This window comes from Oncorhynchus kisutch, unplaced genomic scaffold, assembly GCF_002021735.2.
Source record: "Oncorhynchus kisutch isolate 150728-3 unplaced genomic scaffold, Okis_V2 Okis01b-Okis20b_hom, whole genome shotgun sequence".
Lineage (NCBI taxonomy): Eukaryota > Metazoa > Chordata > Actinopteri > Salmoniformes > Salmonidae > Oncorhynchus > Oncorhynchus kisutch.
The window spans coordinates 14,575,497-14,595,463 of NW_022261978.1; the positions used below are offsets into that span (position 1 = coordinate 14,575,497).

The 19,967-nt window shown below is 46.4% G+C and overlaps 1 protein-coding gene across 1 annotated transcript; it reads right to left on the reverse strand.

Moving 5' to 3' along the window:
• Positions 1 to 335: 335 nt before the first annotated feature.
• LOC116358882 (guanine nucleotide exchange protein smcr8a) lies at positions 336 to 19,797 on the reverse strand. The gene is made up of 8 exons (XM_031811158.1): positions 18,838 to 19,797; positions 18,128 to 18,310; positions 16,601 to 16,851; positions 9,668 to 10,470; positions 7,317 to 7,811; positions 5,834 to 6,410; positions 3,296 to 3,444; positions 336 to 1,103 (listed from the first exon to the last, which is right to left on the reverse strand). Exons 1-8 carry the CDS (start codon positions 19,012 to 19,014, stop codon positions 724 to 726), a joined length of 3,015 nt encoding a protein of 1,004 aa, XP_031667018.1. The 5' UTR covers positions 19,015 to 19,797; the 3' UTR covers positions 336 to 723.
• Between the last annotated feature and the right edge of the window lie 170 nt (positions 19,798 to 19,967).

Below are 19,967 nucleotides of genomic sequence, written 5' to 3' on the forward strand. Positions count from 1 at the left end.
TAACAGTCTGCATTAACACACACACACCAATGATCATTACATAACAGTTTGTGAAGGTGATCGGGGGGGGTGTTTAGGTGGTGTTGGAGGGGGGGTGTTTAGGTGGTGTTGGAGGGGGGGGTGTTTAGGGGGTGTTGGGGAGGGGGGGGTGTATAGGTGGTGTTGGAGGGGGGGGGGTGTTTAGGTGGTGTTGGAGGGGGGGGTTTAGGTGGTGTTGGGGAGGGGGGGTTTAGGTGGTGTTGGAGAGGGGGGGGGGTGTTTAGGTGGTGTTGGAGAGGGGGGGGGTGTTTAGGTGGTGTTGGAGAGGGGGGGGGTGTTTAGGTGGTGTTGGAGAGGGGGGGGGTGTTTAGGTGGTGTTGGAGAGGGGGGGTGTTTAGGTGGTGTTGGAGAGGGGGGGTGTTTAGGTGGTGTTGGAGGTATAGCTGTGTCACGTTATTGTTTACATTGATTACATTCAGCAACAGAACCATTCACATACACAGGGGCTCCTTCCCAAACAGCTCACTATTCCCTACATAGTACACTACTAGTAAGTAGTGCACTATATAGGGAACAGGGTAGTGCACTATATAGGGAACAGGGTAGCATTAGAGATGCACTCTGGATCCTTCCTTTCACAGTGTAGACAGGATACAGTATGGAAGAAATGCTTTAGTTATGCAAAGGGACAGGGCTGTATATCTATGTTGTGGTATTTCTATGTAAAGGGACAGGGCTGTATATCTATGTTGTGATATTTCTATGTAAAGGGACGGCACTGTAGGAGAAGCGGAGGGCCGGAGGACCACTTCCTGCGTGGTGCTGTTTGATGAGGTCAGACAGGAAGTGCATCACCCGGAGGTCATCCTCCCCGCTGAAACCCCGCCCACATAGGAAGTCCCTGCGACGCTGAGTCAGCGTGAAGTCATCGTCCTCCCTGGGGAGGCTGGGAAGCTGGAGGTCAGAGTGGCTGTGGCAGATGGGGGGTGCCTGACCCCCAGGTGAACTCTGAGCTCTACCCGATGTTAGAGTTGAAAGGTCAGGAGAACAGGAGAACAGGAAAGCCTTAGCGGTCAGCTCAGCGAGGCAGCTCTCCACGTGGAGAAGGTAGGTGCTGCCACGACCTGGACATAAGAAACACAAACAAACATTCAACACATTTTACACTATGATAGACATTCAAATAGTTCAGTTGAAGATGCAGGTCAAGACATAAGACAGGAATGCTGTGTTCATAACCAAGTGGAAGTAGGAATTTAAGACCCCATTGGACTGGGAGAGACGTCCACTGGAACGCCACTCCAACTGGCCAATAGTAGTGGGAATTTAAGATCCCTGGGAGAGACATCCACTGGAACGCCACTCCAACTGGCCAATAGTAGTGGGAATTAAGACCCCATTGGACTGGGAGAGACGTCCACTGGAACGCCCCTCCAACTGGCCAATAGTAGTGGGAATTAAGACCCCATTGGACTAGGAGAGACGTCCACTGGAACGCCCCTCCAACTGGCAAATAGTAGTGGGAATTAAGACCCCTGGGAGAAACGTCCACTGGAACGCCCCTCCAACTGGCCAATAGTAGTGGGAATTTAAGATCCCTGGGAGAGACATCCACTGGAACGCCCCTCCAACTGGTCAATAGTAGTGGGAATTTAAGATCCCTGGGAGAGACATCCACTGGAACGCCCCTCCAACTGGCCAATAGTAGTGGGAATTTAAGATCCCTGGGAGAGACATCCACTGGAACGCCCCTCCAACTGGTCAATAGTAGTGGGAATTTAAGATCCCTGGGAGAGACATCCACTGGAACGCCCCTCCAACTGGTCAATAGTAGTGGGAATTAAGACCCCATTGGACTGGGAGAGACGTCCACTGGAACGCCCCTCCAACTGGTCAATAGTAGTGGGAATTTAAGATCCCTGGGAGAGACAGCTCCCACATGTTGACCTCTGACATCACCTACTAAGGAAATGACCTCCAGAACAGCATTTTCAGCAGTTAAATGCAACAAAGCATTATTTATCTATTATAATATGTGTTTGAACACTATAATCTGTTTAGGAGCAGCTGTTGTTTTGGTTTATGGTTGACACGGCTTGTTGGCCATTAGCCATAGAGACCCCCCCCCCCCCTCCTGTCACAGAAGCCGCCATTGAGGTGAACTGTTGTAACTATGTACATGACAGCTGTTGTTTTGGTTTATGGTTGACACGGCTTGTTGGCCATTAGCCATAGAGACCCCCCCCCCTCCCATCACCACGACTCTACCCCCCCCCCCTCCTGTCACCACGACTCTACCCCCCCTCCTGTCACCACGACTCTACCCCCCCCCCTCCTGTCACAGAAGCCGCCATTGAGGTGAACTGTTGTAACTATGTACATGACAGCTGTTGTTTTGGATTATGGTTGACACGGCTTGTTGGCCATTAGCCATAGAGACCACCCCCCCTCCCATCACCACGACTCTACCCCCCCTCCTGTCACCACGACTCTACCCCCCCCCTCCTGTCACAGAAGCCGCCATTGAGGTGAACTGTTGTAACTATGTACATGACAGCTGTTGTTTTGGATTATGGTTGACACGGCTTGTTGGCCATTAGCCAATTTCACCCAACTGAGTTACAACTTGACAACTCGTAACTACCCATAGAGACCCCCCCCCCCTCCCATCACCACGACTCTACCCCCCCCCTCCTGTCACAGAAGCCGCCATTGAGGTGAACTGTTGTAACTATGTACATGACAGCTGTTGTTTTGGATTATGGTTGACACGGCTTGTTGGCCATTAGCCAATTTCACCCAACTGAGTTACAACTTGACAACTCGTAACTACCCATAGAGACCCCCCCCCCCCTCCCATCACCACGACTCTACCCCCCCTCCTGTCACAGAAGCCGCCATTGAGGTGAACTGTTGTAACTATGTACATGACAGCTGTTGTTTTGGATTATGGTTGACACGGCTTGTTGGCCATTAGCCAATTTCACCCAACTGAGTTACAACTTGACAACTCGTAACTACCCATAGAGACCACCCCCCTCCCATCACCACGACTCTACCCCCCCCCCCTCCTGTCACAGAAGCCGCCATTGAGGTGAACTGTTGTAACTATGTACATGACAGCTGTTGTTTTGGTTTATGGTTGACACGGCTTGTTGGCCATTAGCCAATTTCACCCAACTGAGTTACAACTTGACAACTCGTAACTACCCATAGAGACCCCCCCCTCGTGTCACAGAAGCCGCCATTGAGGTGAACTGTTGTAACTATGTACAAGACAAATCAACAACAAAAAAAGACTAATCATTTCACTAGCCTATCAGAGTGTGGGGGTTGGCCAGCCGGCCAATGAGGTGTCCGTGGTAGGCGGGGCTTCTCAGTGTACGCTGGTCCAGGTCCAGCACGGCCAGGTACCGTCCGTAACGAGCCAGAGAGTGAAGCATGCTGGGAGCTGTAGGAGACGTCCTGGGGAGAAAGATTGAAGTTATTTAGTGATGTACAGTGCCTTGCGAAAGTATTCGGCCCCCTTGAACTTTGCAATCTTTTGCCACATTTCAGGCTTCAAACATAAAGATATAAAACTGTATTTTTTGTGAAGAATCAACAACAAGTGGGACACAATCATGAAGTGGAACGACATTTATTGGATATTTCAAACTTTTTTAACAAATCAAAAACTGAAAAATTGGGCGTGCAAAATTATTCAGCCCCTTTACTTTCAGTGAAGCAAACTCTCTCCAGAAGTTCAGTGAGGATCTCTGAATGATCCAATGTTGACCTAAGTGACTAATGATGATAAATACAATCCACCTGTGTGTAATCAAGGCTCCGTATAAATGCACCTGCACTGTGATAGTCTCAGAGGTCCGTTAAAAGCGCAGAGAGCATCATGAAGAACAAGGAACACACCAGGCAGGTCCGAGATACTGTTGTGAAGAAGTTTCAAGCCGGATTTGGATACAAAAAGATTTCCCAAGCTTTAAACATCCCAAGGAGCACTGTGAAAGCGATAATTTTGAAATGGAAGGAGTATCAGACCACTGCAAATCTACCAAGACCTGGCCGTCCCTCTAAACTTTCAGCTCATACAAGGAGAAGACTGATCAGAGATGCACTGTATATGGTGTTCTAGAACTTCGACTTGTGTTCTAGAACAGCGGTTCCCAAACTTTTTATAGTTCAGTACCCCTTCAAACATTCAACCTCCAGCTGTACCCCCTAGTTCAGTACCGCTTCAAACATTCAACCTCCAGCTGTACCCCCTAGTGCCGTACCCCTTCAAACATTCAACCTAAACATTCAACAGCTGTACCCCCTAGTTCAGTACCGCTTCAAACATTCAACCTCCAGCTGTACCCCCTAGTTCAGTACCACTTCAAACATTCAACCTCCAGCTGTACCCCCTAGTGCCGTACCCCTTCAAACATTCAACCTCCAGCTGTACCCCCTAGTTCAGTACCCCTTCAAACATTCAACCTCCAGCTGTACCCACTAGTCCAGTACCCCTTCAAACATTCAACCTCCATCTGTACCCCCTAGTCCTGTACCCCTTCAAACATTCAACCTCCAGCTCTACCCCCTAGTACCGTACCCCTTCAAATCATTCAACCTCCAGCTGTACCCCCTCTAGCACCAGGGTCAGCGCACTCTCAAATGTAATTATTTGCCATCATAGTAAGCCTGCCACACACTGCTAGATAAGTGTACTGTTAAAGGCGCGTGACCAGAAAGTATGCTTCAGTTTGTTGTCCTCCTGTATCGAACACAGATCATCCAGTCTTCAATTTTATCGATTATTTACGTTAAAAAATACCTAAAGTTGTATTACAAAAGTAGTTTGAAATGTTTTGGCAAAGTTTACAGGTAACTTTTGAGATATTTTGTAGTCACATTGTGCAAGTTGGAACTGGTGTTTTTCTGGATCAAACGCGCCAAATAAATTGACATTTTGGATATATATGGATGGAATTAATCAAACAAAAGGACCATTTGTGATGTTTATGGGACATATTGGAATGCCTACAAAAGAAGCTCGTCAAAGGCATGAATCATATTTTTATTTCTGTGTTTTGTGTTGCGCCTGCAGGGTTGAAATATGCTTTTCTCTCTTTGTTTACGGAGGTGTTATCCTCAGATAATAGCATTTTTTTAAAGTAATTTAGTTGAATTTGACGCTCTGCATTTTCTCTGGCTTTTGGCCGTCCCATATATCCCAGAGAGGTTAACAAAGCCATTTTCACTGAGGTGTCCAAAACGTATTTCAAGCTGTCAGGCATTTCCTTGGCAACGAGAGCCTCTCGGTGGATGCTGCAGTGGCGTCGGGAGCACCAGCGTTACCACTCCACTATGTCTCCCTGGCTTTTTGCACCATCAGTACAGATACCAACATGAGCAGCAGCTACGTTTGGCTCCATCCAGACCGTTAGTGGAATTCCCATGAGAGAGTAACGGTTACTGTGATTGGATGTTCATTATTTGACTAGGATACCTGTATTTGACATTGTGTTGTTATTTCACTGAACACCAAATGGTTTAATTTTGGCGGTGAAACAAGGCTACTCAGGTAAGAAAAAAATAAAAAAAATAAACCAAATGTATAGCCCCGTTGGAAAATAGAAACGGATTGTTTTTAAAAATGTCAATCACATTTTTATTTGGCGTACTCCCGACGGCATTGCGCATACCCCAGTTTGGAAATACCTGATCTAGAACTTGGATAGGAGGCAGAGTAATGGGGACGTTCAACATTACAACAGACTATAAAGGCCTGATAAATCACTATTCAATATCATTTGTAGCGCAGTCAGTCACAATTTACCCATGATACATCAGGGTGTTGATGCTCTGTTTTTACCTGTGGATTCCAATGAGTCTCCAGGTGAGCAGGTCTGTCAGCTGAAGAGGCGTGGCCAAGTAAGGCTGCACAGCATCTCCATAGCGACCAGGTGAAGGCAGATAGAGCGAGAGGGCAGCGACCGTCCTCCTCACGGAAGCCTCCTCTCCACCAATCACCACCAGCGGCCGTCCACTTAGCAGGCAGAACACAGCATTCTGGGAGAAGGAATTCTGCCGCAGGAACCTGAGGGCTCCAGGACCCGCCTTCCTCCTCTGGCGCTGATGTCGTCGCGGATTACTAGCGCTGTGGTTGCCATGGAGATGTGTGGGGGGCAGAGAGGAAGATGGAGAGGTGCTGATGTTGCTCATACAGTCCGATGCCTCGTCTACACTCAGCCTGTAAGCGGTGTCGCCTAGCAACCGCCGCCCCCCTGACCCCCGACCTCTAACATCTAACCTCAAGGGGATAGAAAAGTTCACCTGGAGGTCAGGCACCACCACCCGCCTGCTGTCACGCCCAGCCTGACCTCTGACCTCGCCGTTGGCATGGTGACCCTCGTACTGCTGGGAGGAGCCCTCTACTGACACCTGGTGGACTGGAGACAGAAACTATATCAGTTACTAAGAGAGAAAACAGATAATACGTTGCAAGACACCTTGGGAAAAAAGCATCTGGGATAGTGATAAGGGGATTATATGCTTAAAAGGTAATGATTAAAGTATCCCACCCTGAAACTATTAGGGATATTGATAAGGGAATGATATGCTTAAAAAGGTAATGATTAAAGTATCCCACCCTGAAACTATTAGGGATATTGATAATGGAATTATATGCTTAAAAAGGTAATGATTAAAGTATCCCACCCTGAAACTATTAGGGATATTGATAATGGAATTATATGCTTAAAAAGGTAATGATTAAAGTATTCCACCCTGAAACTATTAGTGATTATTGGTTTATGTAGTACAATGAATGATTAATAAACGTCCAATAAGGTTCAGTAGAGACATGGGAGGGAGAGAAATGTGTGTGTGTCGAAGAAAATACAGAGAGATTCAACTGTGTTTGACCCGACCTGGCTAGAACTCTGAGAAACTTATGATAGGACAGGGAGTCCTTCTCAAGGTTCCTGTAATCTCGGGGGAATGGAACTGACAGCGCTGGGTAGTGATACCCAGTGGTGAGAACTCTGGGGAAGGATACAATTCACCGACTGTTCGTGTGTATGTATGTGTGTAGGACATCTACTGTTTGTGTGGAGGTATGTGCATTATAAAATGGATGTCTTTGTATTATGGACTTCAGAGCGCTCTCGTGAATAAACTGTACGAACCTTTAGCATAAACTGAGTCTTTGCCTAATTATTATTAAACCCAGGGTCTTACAAACCTTGGGATTGGTCAAAGCTTATTGTTAGTTATTATCATTGGGATTGAAAATTCTCTTGACAGATATGTCATTATTATTATTATTATTGAAGAGGACAAACAGACAGTCTTACCCAGAGTTCTCTGGGGCTCAGACAAGGGGGCCGGAGTGTCCCATCTCTCTGGCTTCTCCTCCTCCAATTCCCGGACTTCAATACCCAGGGTGCGGTGCAGCCGAGTGGGAGTGTCCTCTAGCTCCTCCTTTCCCTCCGTCTGGACTATATTACCCAGGATTCTTTGGTGCCGAGTTTGCTCCTCCTCCTCGTGAACTACAATACCCAGGGTGCTGTGCTGCTGAATGGGCGTGTCCTCACCTGCTGCCTCCTCCTCCTCCTCTTCCTGGATTACACTACCCATGATTCCATGCTCCTCAGGCTCCTCCTCTGTGATGGCGTTGAAGATGAGGTCGTCGGGGAAGATGGAGTCTGAGGTGCTGATGATCTCAATACTGTCCTCACTGTTCGCCCTCCGTGCCAGGGACCGCACGTCACGTCTCATCCACACCTCCGCAGGGGCACAACTCCGCACCACATCACAGCCTTCACCCTGACCCAACCCACCAGACAACTCTATAGGAGGAGAGGAGAGAGTCTAATACACAGCCCTGACTCCTGACCCACCACACAACTCTATAGGAGGAGAGGAGAGAGTCTAATACACAACCCTGACCCCTGACCCACCAGACAACTCTATAGGTGGATAGGAGTCTAATACACAGCCCTGACCCACCAGACAACTCTATAGGAGGATAGGAGTCTAATACACAGCCCTGACGCACCAGACAACTCTATAGGAGGAGAGGAGTCTAATACACACAACACCCCATAATGACGTCACAACACCCCATAACACCCCATAACGACGTCACAACACCCCATAATGACATCACAACACCCCATAATGACAAAACGAAAACAGGTTTAGACATTTTTGCTAATGTATAAAAAAAAAAACAGAAATACATTATTTACATAAATTTTCAGAACCTTTGCTATGAGACTCGAAATTGAGCTCAGATGCATCCTGTTTCCATTGATCTGCCATCGATTAAGATGTTTCTACAACTTGATTAGAGTCCACCTGTGGTAAATTCAATTGATTGGACATGATTTAGAAAGGCACACACCTGTCTGTATAAGGTCTCACAATTGACAGTCCATGTCAGAGAAAAAAACCAAGCTATGAAGTCGAAGGAATTGTCCGTAGAGCTCAGAGACAGGAATGTGTCGAGGCACAGATCTGGGGAAGGGTACCAAAACATTTCTGCAGTATTGAAGGTCCCCAAGAACGCAGTGGCCTCCATCATTCTTGAATGGAAGAAGTTTGGAACCACCAAGACTCTTCCTAGAGCTGGCCGCCCGGCCAAACTGAGCAAACAGGAGAAGGAGCTTGGTCAGGGAGGTGACCAAGAACCCGATGGTCACTCTGACAGAGCTCCAGAGTTCCTCTGTGGAGATGGGAGAACCTTCCAGAAGGACAACCATCTCTGCAGCACTCGACCAATCAGGCCTTTATGGTAGAGTGGCCAGACGGAAGCCACTCCTCAGTAAAAGGCACCTGAGAGCCCACTTAGAGTTAGCCAAAAACCACCTAAATGACTCTCAGACCATGAGAAACAAGATTCTCTGTTCTGATGAAACCAAGATTGAACTATTCGGCCTGAATGCCAAGCGTTACATTTGGAGGAAACCTGGCACCATCCCTAGAGTGAAGCATGGTGTTGGTGGCAGCATTATGCTTTGGGGATGTTTTTCAGCGGCAGGGACTGGGAGACTAGTCAGGATCGAGTCAAAGATGAGCGGAGCAAAGTACAGAGACATCCTTGATGAAAACCTGCTCAGGACCTCAGGGTCACCTTCCAACAGGACAACGACCCTAAGCACATAGCCAAGACAACGCAGGAGTGGCTTCAGGACAAGTCTCTGAATGTCCTTGAGTGGCCCAGCCAGAGCCCGGACTTGAACCCGATCGAACATCTCTGGAGAGACCTGAAAATAGCTGTGCAGTGATGCTCCCCATCCAACCTGACAGAGCTTGAGAGGATCTGCAGAGAAGAATGGGAGAAACTCTCCAAATACAGGTGTGTCAAGCTTGTAGCGTCATACCCAAGAAGACTTGAGGCTTTAATCACTGCCAAAGGTGCTTCAACAAAGTACTAAGTAAAGGGTCTGAATACTTAAGTAAATGTGATCAGTTTTTTTATAAAAAAATAAAAAAATTGTGCATTTGCAAACATTTCTAAAAACCTGTTTTTGCTCTGTCATTATGGGGTATTGTGATGTCATTATGGGGTATTGTGATGTCATTATGGGGTATTGTGTGTAGATTGAGGGGGGAAAAAACGATTGACTCCATTTCAGAATAAGGCTGTAACACAACGTGTTAAAAGTCAAAGGGGTCTGAACAGATTCTGAATTCACTGTACCTCTGAGTTCCATGTGGGTTAGTCCCTGTGTTCTATAGGAGCGCTCCGTCCCCAGAACCTCAATGCTGTCTCCACTGCTCACACTGCCTGGTCTCGTCTCCGCGGTTACTCCTTCTCCCTCAGGATCAAGTGTCGGCTCCGCCCCTCCACTTCCTGTCTCCAGTTTGATTGACACCTCCTCCACACAGGAGAAGAACGACTCCAGGCTCTGTGGTCCCGCCCCCACCACAGGATGTGACATCACACCGCTTCCTCCCTCTAGCCCCGCCCCCTCCTCCTCCAGGTCCTCCTCCTCCTCCTGGTCCCAGAGCTGGAACAGGAACTGTGTGTGTGAAAGCGTCCTGGAGAGCCTGTGTGTGATGCGACGGTTGTGTAGAACACTCTGGTCTCCACGGAGACGGCGTTCTGCGTTGCCCAGCTGTTCTAGCGTCAGAGACAGGAAGTAGCAGTCGCTCAGCTCCTCCAACGGCTTCAGACGGCGGTCGAACCGCCTCGCTGACCAGCCCCCGCCCCCTAGCGATGCCCCGGAAACCAGCTGGGGGGTGTATGAGGGGGAGGGGGGATCAGGAGTCAAGGGGAGGGTCTCTGGGATCAGGGAGGGGTCGTAGGGCAGAAAGCCTGGGTCTTTTAACTTCCTGTTGGGATAGGAAGTGACCTGGTGGAGGAGCGATCTGTGGTCCAGGATGGAACGATCCACGCTAGCAAGCTCGTTGGCCGTCTTCTGCAGCTCCGCCTCCTCCCTGATCTCCGCACTCTCATTGGATATCCTTTGAAGCGCTGCTTGAAGGATGGATCGTGTGTACCTGTCAACAGAGAGAAGGATTTAAAAACGCTCACACAAACAAACTCTGTGGATCGTGTGTCCCTGTTGTCATGACGTTGGCCTGGGGGATAGGTTTCTGACAGTCATAAATACCTCTTCCCCCATTTTTCCTCTCTCTACCCTACTGATGTTACATTTCAAAACCCCTTGGTTAACATTGAGATTCTGGGAACACCAGAAGGTGGGGGTAAATGAACTATATTCTGGTAATCCGACCAATTGAACATATGCGGTGGTACTTAATGAAGATGATGTCAGTTCGGTTGTCATCTGAGACATTCACATCAATGATAAGATGACACAAACTCTACAGTGGAAAGTCTACACATCAGAGTTATCAGATTCACATGGAATTGTTGTTCAATTTAAATGTTTGAATATTAAATTATTCATGATGGGATGAAATGTGATTTTAGCTTCTAAAATGTGACATTTGGGTTTTCATAAGGTAGGGCTCTGCTCAATCAGTGGCCTGCCCCTGTGAAGGGACATGGGCTATAAAACCTTTCAAACACGCCCTCCTCTCCCTTCCTATATAAGCCCTTGACGACAATATAACCTCCTGTTCCGAGGATGTAGGACGACGGTCCGATGTCAGAATGGTTCAGATAATAACTACAGAACAAAGCCAACATCAGCATGAGCTTTGGTTGCGAATGGTATGAACTTTGAACTCTTATTCACGACAGAAGTGATACCTCCTAGCCGTTGAGTTAGCGACCGCAGCTGCAAACGAGGGTTAGGAAGGAACAGACAGACTATCCCATCTACCACACAACGACGTTACTACAACATATCCAATTGACCACCAGAGACATTCTTCAAAGAACAAAGGACTCGGTTTGGCAACACGGTCTTCCATCTACCACCAACCTACTGAAGCGCAGCTCAGAGTAAATATTTATTGCATTTTCCTTTTCCAAATGGGCGGTAATTTAGAATGCATAAGATACTGTATTTATGATAGCGCAGCTTCACCCTTTGTTCCTCAGTCTTCCCGCTCTTTCACTCAAACCCGCCCCTTTTCCGTTGTGTAACAAAGGGGACATTTTTCTTTATGACGTAATTTGTAATCAAGTTAAGATTGTATTATGTGTATGTGTGATTAGTTAGGTACTTAGTAAATAAATAATTAAAACCAATTTTGTATTGCTGATTCGACTTGTTAGCCAGGGTTCATGCAGATAAAATAATTTACAACTTTCAGATGAAACTGAATTAAGATGACGATTGATATTGACTGCTATGGATGTAAAATGAGTGAGTGGCGGCAGTGTAGCGCGTTGGACTAGGAACCGGAAGGTTGCAAGTTCAAACCCCCGAGCTGACAAGGTACAAATCTGTCGTTCTGCCCCTGAACAGGCAGTTAACCCACTGTTCCTAGGCCGTCATTGAAAATAAGAATTTGTTCTTAACTGACTTGCCTAGTTAAATAAAGGTAAAATAAATAAATATTACTCGGTCTTTAAGAGTTTATTCAGAAGATAACAGCTCTATAAATATTACTCGGTCTTTAAGAGTTTATTCGGAAGATAACAGCTCTATAAATATTACTCGGTCTTTAAGAGTTTATTCAGAAGATAACAGCTCTATAAATATTACTCGGTCTTTAAGAGTTTATTCAGAAGATAACAGCTCTATAAATATTACTCGGTCTTTAAGAGTTTATTCAGAAGATAACAGCTCTATAAATATTACTCGGTCTTTAAGAGTTTATTCAGAAGATAACAGCTCTATAAATATTACTCGGTCTTTAAGAGTTTATTCAGAAGATAACAGCTCTATAAATATTACTCGGTCTTTAAGAGTTTATTCAGAAGATAACAGCTCTATAAATATTACTCGGTCTTTAAGAGTTTATTCAGAAGATAACAGCTCTATAAATATTACTCGGTCTTTAAGAGTTTATTCAGAAGATAACAGCTCTATAAATATTACTCGGTCTTTAAGAGTTTATTCAGAAGATAACAGCTCTATAAATATTACTCGGTCTTTAAGAGTTTATTCGGAAGATAACAGCTCTATAAATATTACTCGGTCTTTAAGAGTTTATTCGGAAGATAACAGCTCTATAAATATTACTCGGTCTTTAAGAGTTTATTCAGAAGATAACAGCTCTATAAATATTACTCGGTCTTTAAGAGTTTATTCAGAAGATAACAGCTCTATAAATATTACTCGGTCTTTAAGAGTTTATTCAGAAGATAACAGCTCTATAAATATTACTCGGTCTTTAAGAGTTTATTCAGAAGATAACAGCTCTATAAATATTACTCGGTCTTTAAGAGTTTATTCAGAAGATAACAGCTCTATAAATATTACTCGGTCTTTAAGAGTTTATTCAGAAGATAACAGCTCTATAAATATTACTCGGTCTTTAAGAGTTTATTCAGAAGATAACAGCTCTATAAATATTACTCGGTCTTTAAGAGTTTATTCAGAAGATAACAGCTCTATAAATATTACTCGGTCTTTAAGAGTTTATTCAGAAGATAACAGCTCTATAAATATTACTCGGTCTTTAAGAGTTTATTTGGAAGATAACAGCTCTATAAATATTACTCGGTCTTTAAGAGTTTATTTGGAAGATAACAGCTCTATAAATATTACTCGGTCTTTAAGAGTTTATTTGGAAGATAACAGCTCTATAAATATTACTCGGTCTTTAAGAGTTTATTCGGAAGATAACAGCTCTATAAATATTACTCGGTCTTTAAGAGTTTATTCGGAAGATAACAGCTCTATAAATATTACTCGGTCTTTAAGAGTTTATTCAGAAGATAACAGCTCTATAAATATTACTCGGTCTTTAAGAGTTTATTCAGAAGATAACAGCTCTATAAATATTACTCGGTCTTTAAGAGTTTATTCAGAAGATAACAGCTCTATAAATATTACTCGGTCTTTAAGAGTTTATTCAGAAGATAACAGCTCTATAAATATTACTCGGTCTTTAAGAGTTTATTCAGAAGATAACAGCTCTATAAATATTACTCGGTCTTTAAGAGTTTATTCAGAAGATAACAGCTCTATAAATATTACTCGGTCTTTAAGAGTTTATTCAGAAGATAACAGCTCTATAAATATTACTCGGTCTTTAAGAGTTTATTCAGAAGATAACAGCTCTATAAATATTACTCGGTCTTTAAGAGTTTATTCAGAAGATAACAGCTCTATAAATATTACTCGGTCTTTAAGAGTTTATTCAGAAGATAACAGCTCTATAAATATTACTCGGTCTTTAAGAGTTTATTCAGAAGATAACAGCTCTATAAATATTACTCGGTCTTTAAGAGTTTATTCAGAAGATAACAGCTCTATAAATATTATTTAGTGGTGCCCGACTCTAGTTAATTACATTTACATGATTAGCTCAATCAGGTAATATTAATTACAGAGAAATGATTTTATAGAATAGCCATGTCACTTAATCTGGCATAGCCAAAGACACGACACTGTCAACAAAGAGAAGGATTTAAAAAAGCTCACAAACAAATTCTGTGTCAGTGCTTGAAGGTGTGTGTGTGTGTGTGTGCCAGTGCTTGAAGGTGTGTGTGTGTGTGTGTGTGTCAGTGCTTGAAGGTGTGTGTGTGTGTGTGTCAGTGCTTGAAGGTGTGTGTGTGTGTGTGTCAGTGCTTGAAGGTGTGTGTGTGTGTGTGTCAGTGCTTGAAGGTGTGTGTGTGTGTGTGTCAGTGCTTGAAGGTGTGTGTGTGTGTGTGTCAGTGCTTGAAGGTGTGCGTGTGTGTGTCAGTGCTTGAAGATGTGTGTGTGTGTGCGTGTGTCAGTGCTTGAAGGTGTGTGTGTGTGTGTGTGTCAGTGCTTGAATGTGTGTGTGTGTGTCAGTGCTTGAAGGTGTGTGTGTGTGTGTGTGTGTGTGTCAGTGCTTGAAGGTGTGTGTGTGTGTGTGTCAGTGCTTGAAGGTGTGTGTGTGTGTGTGTCAGTGCTTGAAGGTGTGTGTGTGTGTGTGTCAGTGCTTGAAGGTGTGTGTGTGTGTCAGTGCTTGAAGGTGTGTGTGTGTGTGTGTCAGTGCTTGAAGGTGTGTGTGTGTGTGTGTCAGTGCTTGAAGGTGTGTGTGTGTGTGTGTCAGTGCTTGAAGGTGTGTGTGTGTGTGTGTGTCAGTGCTTGAAGGTGTGCGTGTGTGTGTCAGTGCTTGAAGATGTGTGTGTGTGTGTGTGCGTGTGTCAGTGCTTGAAGGTGTGTGTGTGTGTGTGTCAGTGCTTGAAGGGGTGTGTGTGTCAGTGCTTGAAGGTGTGTGTGTGTGTGTGTGTGTCAGTGCTTGAAGGTGAGTGTGTGTGTGTGTGTGTGTGTGTGTGTGTGTGTGTGTGTGTGTGTGTGCCAGTGCTTGAAGGTGTGTGTGTGTGTGTGTGTGTGCCAGTGCTTGAAGATGTGTGTGTGTGTGTGTGTGTCAGTGCTTGAAGGTGTGTGTGTGTGTGTGTGTGTGTCAGTGCTTGAAGGTGTGTGTGTGTCAGTGCTTGAAGGTGTGTGTGTGTGTGTGTGTCAGTGCTTGAAGGTGTGTGTGTGTGTGTGTGTCAGTGCTTGAAGGTGTGTGTGTGTGTGTGTGTCAGTGCTTGAAGGTGTGTGTGTGTGTGTGTGTGTGTCAGTGCTTGAAGGTGTGCGTGTGTGTGTCAGTGCTTGAAGATGTGTGTGTGTGTGCGTGTGTCAGTGCTTGAAGGTGTGTGTGTGTGTGTGTCAGTGCTTGAATGTGTGTGTGTGTGTCAGTGCTTGAAGGTGTGTGTGTGTGTGTGTGTGTCAGTGCTTGAAGGTGTGTGTGTGTGTGTGTCAGTGCTTGAAGGTGTGTGTGTGTGTGTGTCAGTGCTTGAAGGTGTGTGTGTGTGTGTGTCAGTGCTTGAAGGTGTGTGTGTGTGTGTGTGTCAGTGCTTGAAGGTGTGTGTGTGTGTGTGTCAGTGCTTGAAGGTGTGTGTGTGTGTGTGTCAGTGCTTGAAGGTGTGTGTGTGTGTGTGTGTCAGTGCTTGAAGGTGTGTTTGTGTGTGTCAGTGCTTGAAGATGTGTGTGTGTGTGTGTGCGTGTGTCAGTGCTTGAAGGTGTGTGTGTGTGTGTGTCAGTGCTTGAAGGGGTGTGTGTGTCAGTGCTTGAAGGTGTGTGTGTGTGTGTGTGTGTCAGTGCTTGAAGGTGAGTGTGTGTGTGTGTGTGTGTGTGTGTGTGTGTGTGCCAGTGCTTGAAGGTGTGTGTGTGTGTGTGTGTCAGTGCTTGAAGATGTGTGTGTGTGTGTGTGTGTGTGTGTCAGTGCTTGAAGGTGTGTGTGTGTGTGTGTGTGTGTGTCAGTGCTTGAAGGTGTGTGTGTGTCAGTGCTTGAAGGTGTGTGTGTGTGTGTGTGTCAGTGCTTGAAGGTGTGTGTGTGTGTGTGTGTCAGTGCTTGAAGGTGTGTGTGTGTGTGTGTGTGTCAGTGCTTGAAGGTGTGTGTGTGTGTGTGTCAGTGCTTGAAGGTGTGTGTGTGTGTGTGTCAGTGCTTGAAGGGTGTGTGTGTGTGTGTGTGTGTCAGTGCTTGAAGGTGTGTGTGTGTGTGTCAGTGCTTGAAGGTGTGTGTGTGTGTGTGTCAGTGCTTGAAGGTGTGTGTGTGTGTGTGTGTCAGTGCTTGAAGGTGTGTGTGTGTGTGTGTCAGTGCTTGAAGGTGTGTGTGTGTGTGTGTGTGTGTGTCAGTGCTTGAAGGTGTGTGTGTGTGTGTGTGTGTGTGTCAGTGCTTGAAGGTGTGTGTGTGTGTGTGTGTTGTCAGTGCTTGAAGGTGTGTGTGTGTGTGTGTCAGTGCTTGAAGGTGTGTGTGTGTGTGTCAGTGCTTGAAGGTGTGTGTGTGTGTGTCAGTGCTTGAAGGTGTGTGTGTGTGTGTCAGTGCTTGAAGGTGTGTGTGTGTGTGTCAGTGCTTGAAGGTGTGTGTGTGTGTGTCAGTGCTTGAAGGTGTGTGTGTGTGTGTCAGTGCTTGAAGGTGTGTGTGTGTGTGTCAGTGCTTGAAGGTGTGTGTGTGTGTGTCAGTGCTTGAAGGTGTGTGTGTGTGTGTGTGTGTGTGTGTGTGTGTGTGTGTGTGTGTCAGTGCTTGAAGGTGTGTGTGTGTGTGTCAGTGCTTGAAGGTGTGTGTGTGTGTGTCTCTGTCCTCTTACTCCAGGTCATGAAGCTTCCTCTGCAGCTCGCAGGCAAAGGCCCGTCGGTTTCCGGTCTTCAGGCACTCGGAGGCGCGGGAGAAGCGGAGCGACAGCTCCTGGAACTGCAGCATGATCTTCCTCTCGTCGGCAGAGACGTAGGCCATGCAGAACGGGCGGACGAAGCCTCGGGCCTCCAGGTCATAGAGCGTCAGGTGGTGAACGTAGGCAAACGCCCCCTCCTTAGAGTCACCCAGAACCACCCTGGAGTCCTGGAGGAAGGACACAACCACCCCCTCCTTAGAGTTACCCAGAACCACCCTGGAGGAAGGACACAACCACCCCCTCCTTAGAGTCACCCAGAACCACCCGCGAGTCCTGGAGGGAGAACAACCATCTCCTCAGAGAACAGTCTAACACAACCCCCTGAAACACACTGACTGACAGAGGACTGAGACTAGTCTAACACAACCCCCTGAAACACACTGACTGACAGAGGACTGAGACTAGTCTAACACAACCCCCTGACACACACTGACTGACAGAGGACTGAGACTAGTCTAACACAACCCCCTGAAACACACTGACTGACAGAGGACTGAGACTAGTCTAACACAACCCCCTGACACACACTGACTGACAGAGGACTGAGACTAGTCTAACACAACCCCCTGAAACACACTGACTGACAGAGGACTGAGACTAGTCTAACACAACCCCCTGACACACACTGACTGACAGAGGACTGAGACTAGTCTAACACAACCCCCTGAAACACACTGACTGACAGAGGACTGAGACTAGTCTAACACAACCCCCTGACACACACTGACTGACAGAGGACTGAGACTAGTCTAACACAACCCCCTGACACACACTGACTGACAGAGGACTGAGACTAGTCTAACACAACCCCCTGAAACACACTGACAGACAGAGGACTGAGACTAGTCTAACACAACCCCCTGACACACACTGACTGACAGAGGACTGAGACTAGTCTAACACAACCCCCTGACACACACTGACTGACAGAGGACTGAGACTAGTCTAACACAACCCCCTGAAACACACTGACTGACAGAGGACTGAGACTAGTCTAACACAACCCCCTGACACACACTGACTGACAGAGGACTGAGACTAGTCTAACACAACCCCCTGACACACACTGACTGACAGAGGACTGAGACTAGTCTAACACAACCCCCTGACACACACTGACTGACAGAGGACTGAGACTAGTCTAACACAACCCCCTGAAACACACTGACTGACAGAGGACTGAGACTAGTCTAACACAACCCCCTGAAACACACTGACTGACAGAGGACTGAGACTGGGATTCGAACCGGCAAACAGTCTGGTTGTTAGGGGGTTGGGTGCCTTGCTCAAGGGCACAACGGCAGCCGATGGCATCTGGGATGATGCTAACAACACTAGGGTTGCCGGCTCACTCCACACCAGATTTTTCTCCGTCTGAGCTGGGATTCGAACCGGCAAACCGTCTGGTTGCTGGGCCCCTTCTCTAAACACCAGGCTACCTACCTCTGAGAAGGCCAGACGGGGGAGGGTCTGGAGGGAAGGACTAGCTGTCTGGTGGTGTGGCTGAGGACCAGGGGCTGCGGCTTGGTAGTCGACAGACATGATGCGTAGAGAGAAATGGTTCAGGTCGAAGGAACCGATCACTCTGGGGTCATCAGGGATGGTCCGGACCGGTAGGGGACCCACCTGGACAGGAGGACAGAATATATACAGTCTCAGTATAATAAACACACCACCCCCTCCATCTGGACAGGAGGACAGAATATATACACTCTCAGTATAATAAACACACCAGCCCCTCCACCTGGACAGGAGGCCAGAATATATACACTCTCAGTATAATAAACACACCACCCCCTCCACCTGGACAGGAGGCCAGAATATATACACTCTCAGTATAATAAACACACCACCCCCTCCACCTGGACAGGAGGACAGAATATATACACTCTCAGTATGCTACTCTCTGTTTATCATATATGCATAGTCACTTTAACTATACATTCATGTACATACTACCTCAATTGGCCCGACAAACCAGTGCTCCCACACATTGGCTAACCGGGCTATCTGCATTGTGTCCACCCACCAACCCCTCTTTTATTCAGCCAAAACCTTTTTTTCACTATTGGTTTTACACCTGTTGTATTCCGTGCAAGTGACAAATAAACAATGATTTGAAAACACACACACCACCCCCTCCCAGGTCCTACCTGTTCTGAGAACTCAGCCACCAGTATGAAGTCCCTGTTGAAATGGGCAGGGGAGGTCCAGGGGTGAGAGAGGGGAAGGAGAGGGAGGGAGAACTCCTCTGGCAGGACCTGGACGTCTGGGTACCCCCCCAAATCCCCTTCACTGGTGAAGGCCAGCACATCAGGAGATCCAATCATGATGTCATAAAAATCAATCCCAGGTGTCTCTGTGTGTTGATCCTAGAGAGCCAGTGTGTATGTTGGTCCCTGTTAACTTTCCCGGTGGAGTCCGTTTTGGCACCGGAGAGCTGTCACTCACTAAACGGGTAACTGGTATTAAAAAGTCTTGCTGTTGTGTTGTTGAAACTTAACTAATCGAAGTACAACTTAAAAGCGAAACAAACATGTTTAACTTTCACTTCTAATTCATGTATTTAGATCGGTGGACGTCGGTAAATAACATTATCCTAAACATTTCACACGGAAAGTTCAACGTCAGAGCGAGGTGTTAACTTACCGACGTAACGGTAGTCGCTTTACGTCAACAACAGCTGTCCTGAAGCAGCGACAAAACACGTAAACACAAAGTAGCCCACGACAGGAGCGTTAAATTAACCGGGAGAAACAGGTCCGTCTGCGGGAAGTAACACCGAGTCACATGGTCAACTTTTGGCCCGGTTCCTCTTTTCGCCTCCGTAGAGTAATGAACTTAACTCTACCGGGGACTCGCAGCTCCGGTGGAGAGAAACGAAGTGTGTATCACGTCTTCAGACAGCGGGTCCAACTCCAGACATATTTAGCCATGTGACAGCTGCCGGTCGTGAGCGGGGAGGAGCCGTTCCTTCTTTACCGGGGTGATGAATCCGTCCCGAGACAACTCGAGGAGACTTGTGAAAGAGCTGAATCACCGCCTCCGGTGTCCGGTACAGTTGTGGGAATTCAGTCCTCAGCGGGGACAGATCATTTAGGTATACAATAATGGGATTGATTTGTGGAAAAAGCAGCTATTTACTGATGCAAGCTTGGATTTGTAGTTCAATCATGACCCGATGGACTACAATTACAACTTGAAATAAAATGAAACATGAAAAGCGTTCTTCTTAAAAAAAAAAATGTCCACAATGTTGGATTTAACTTGACACAATTATATC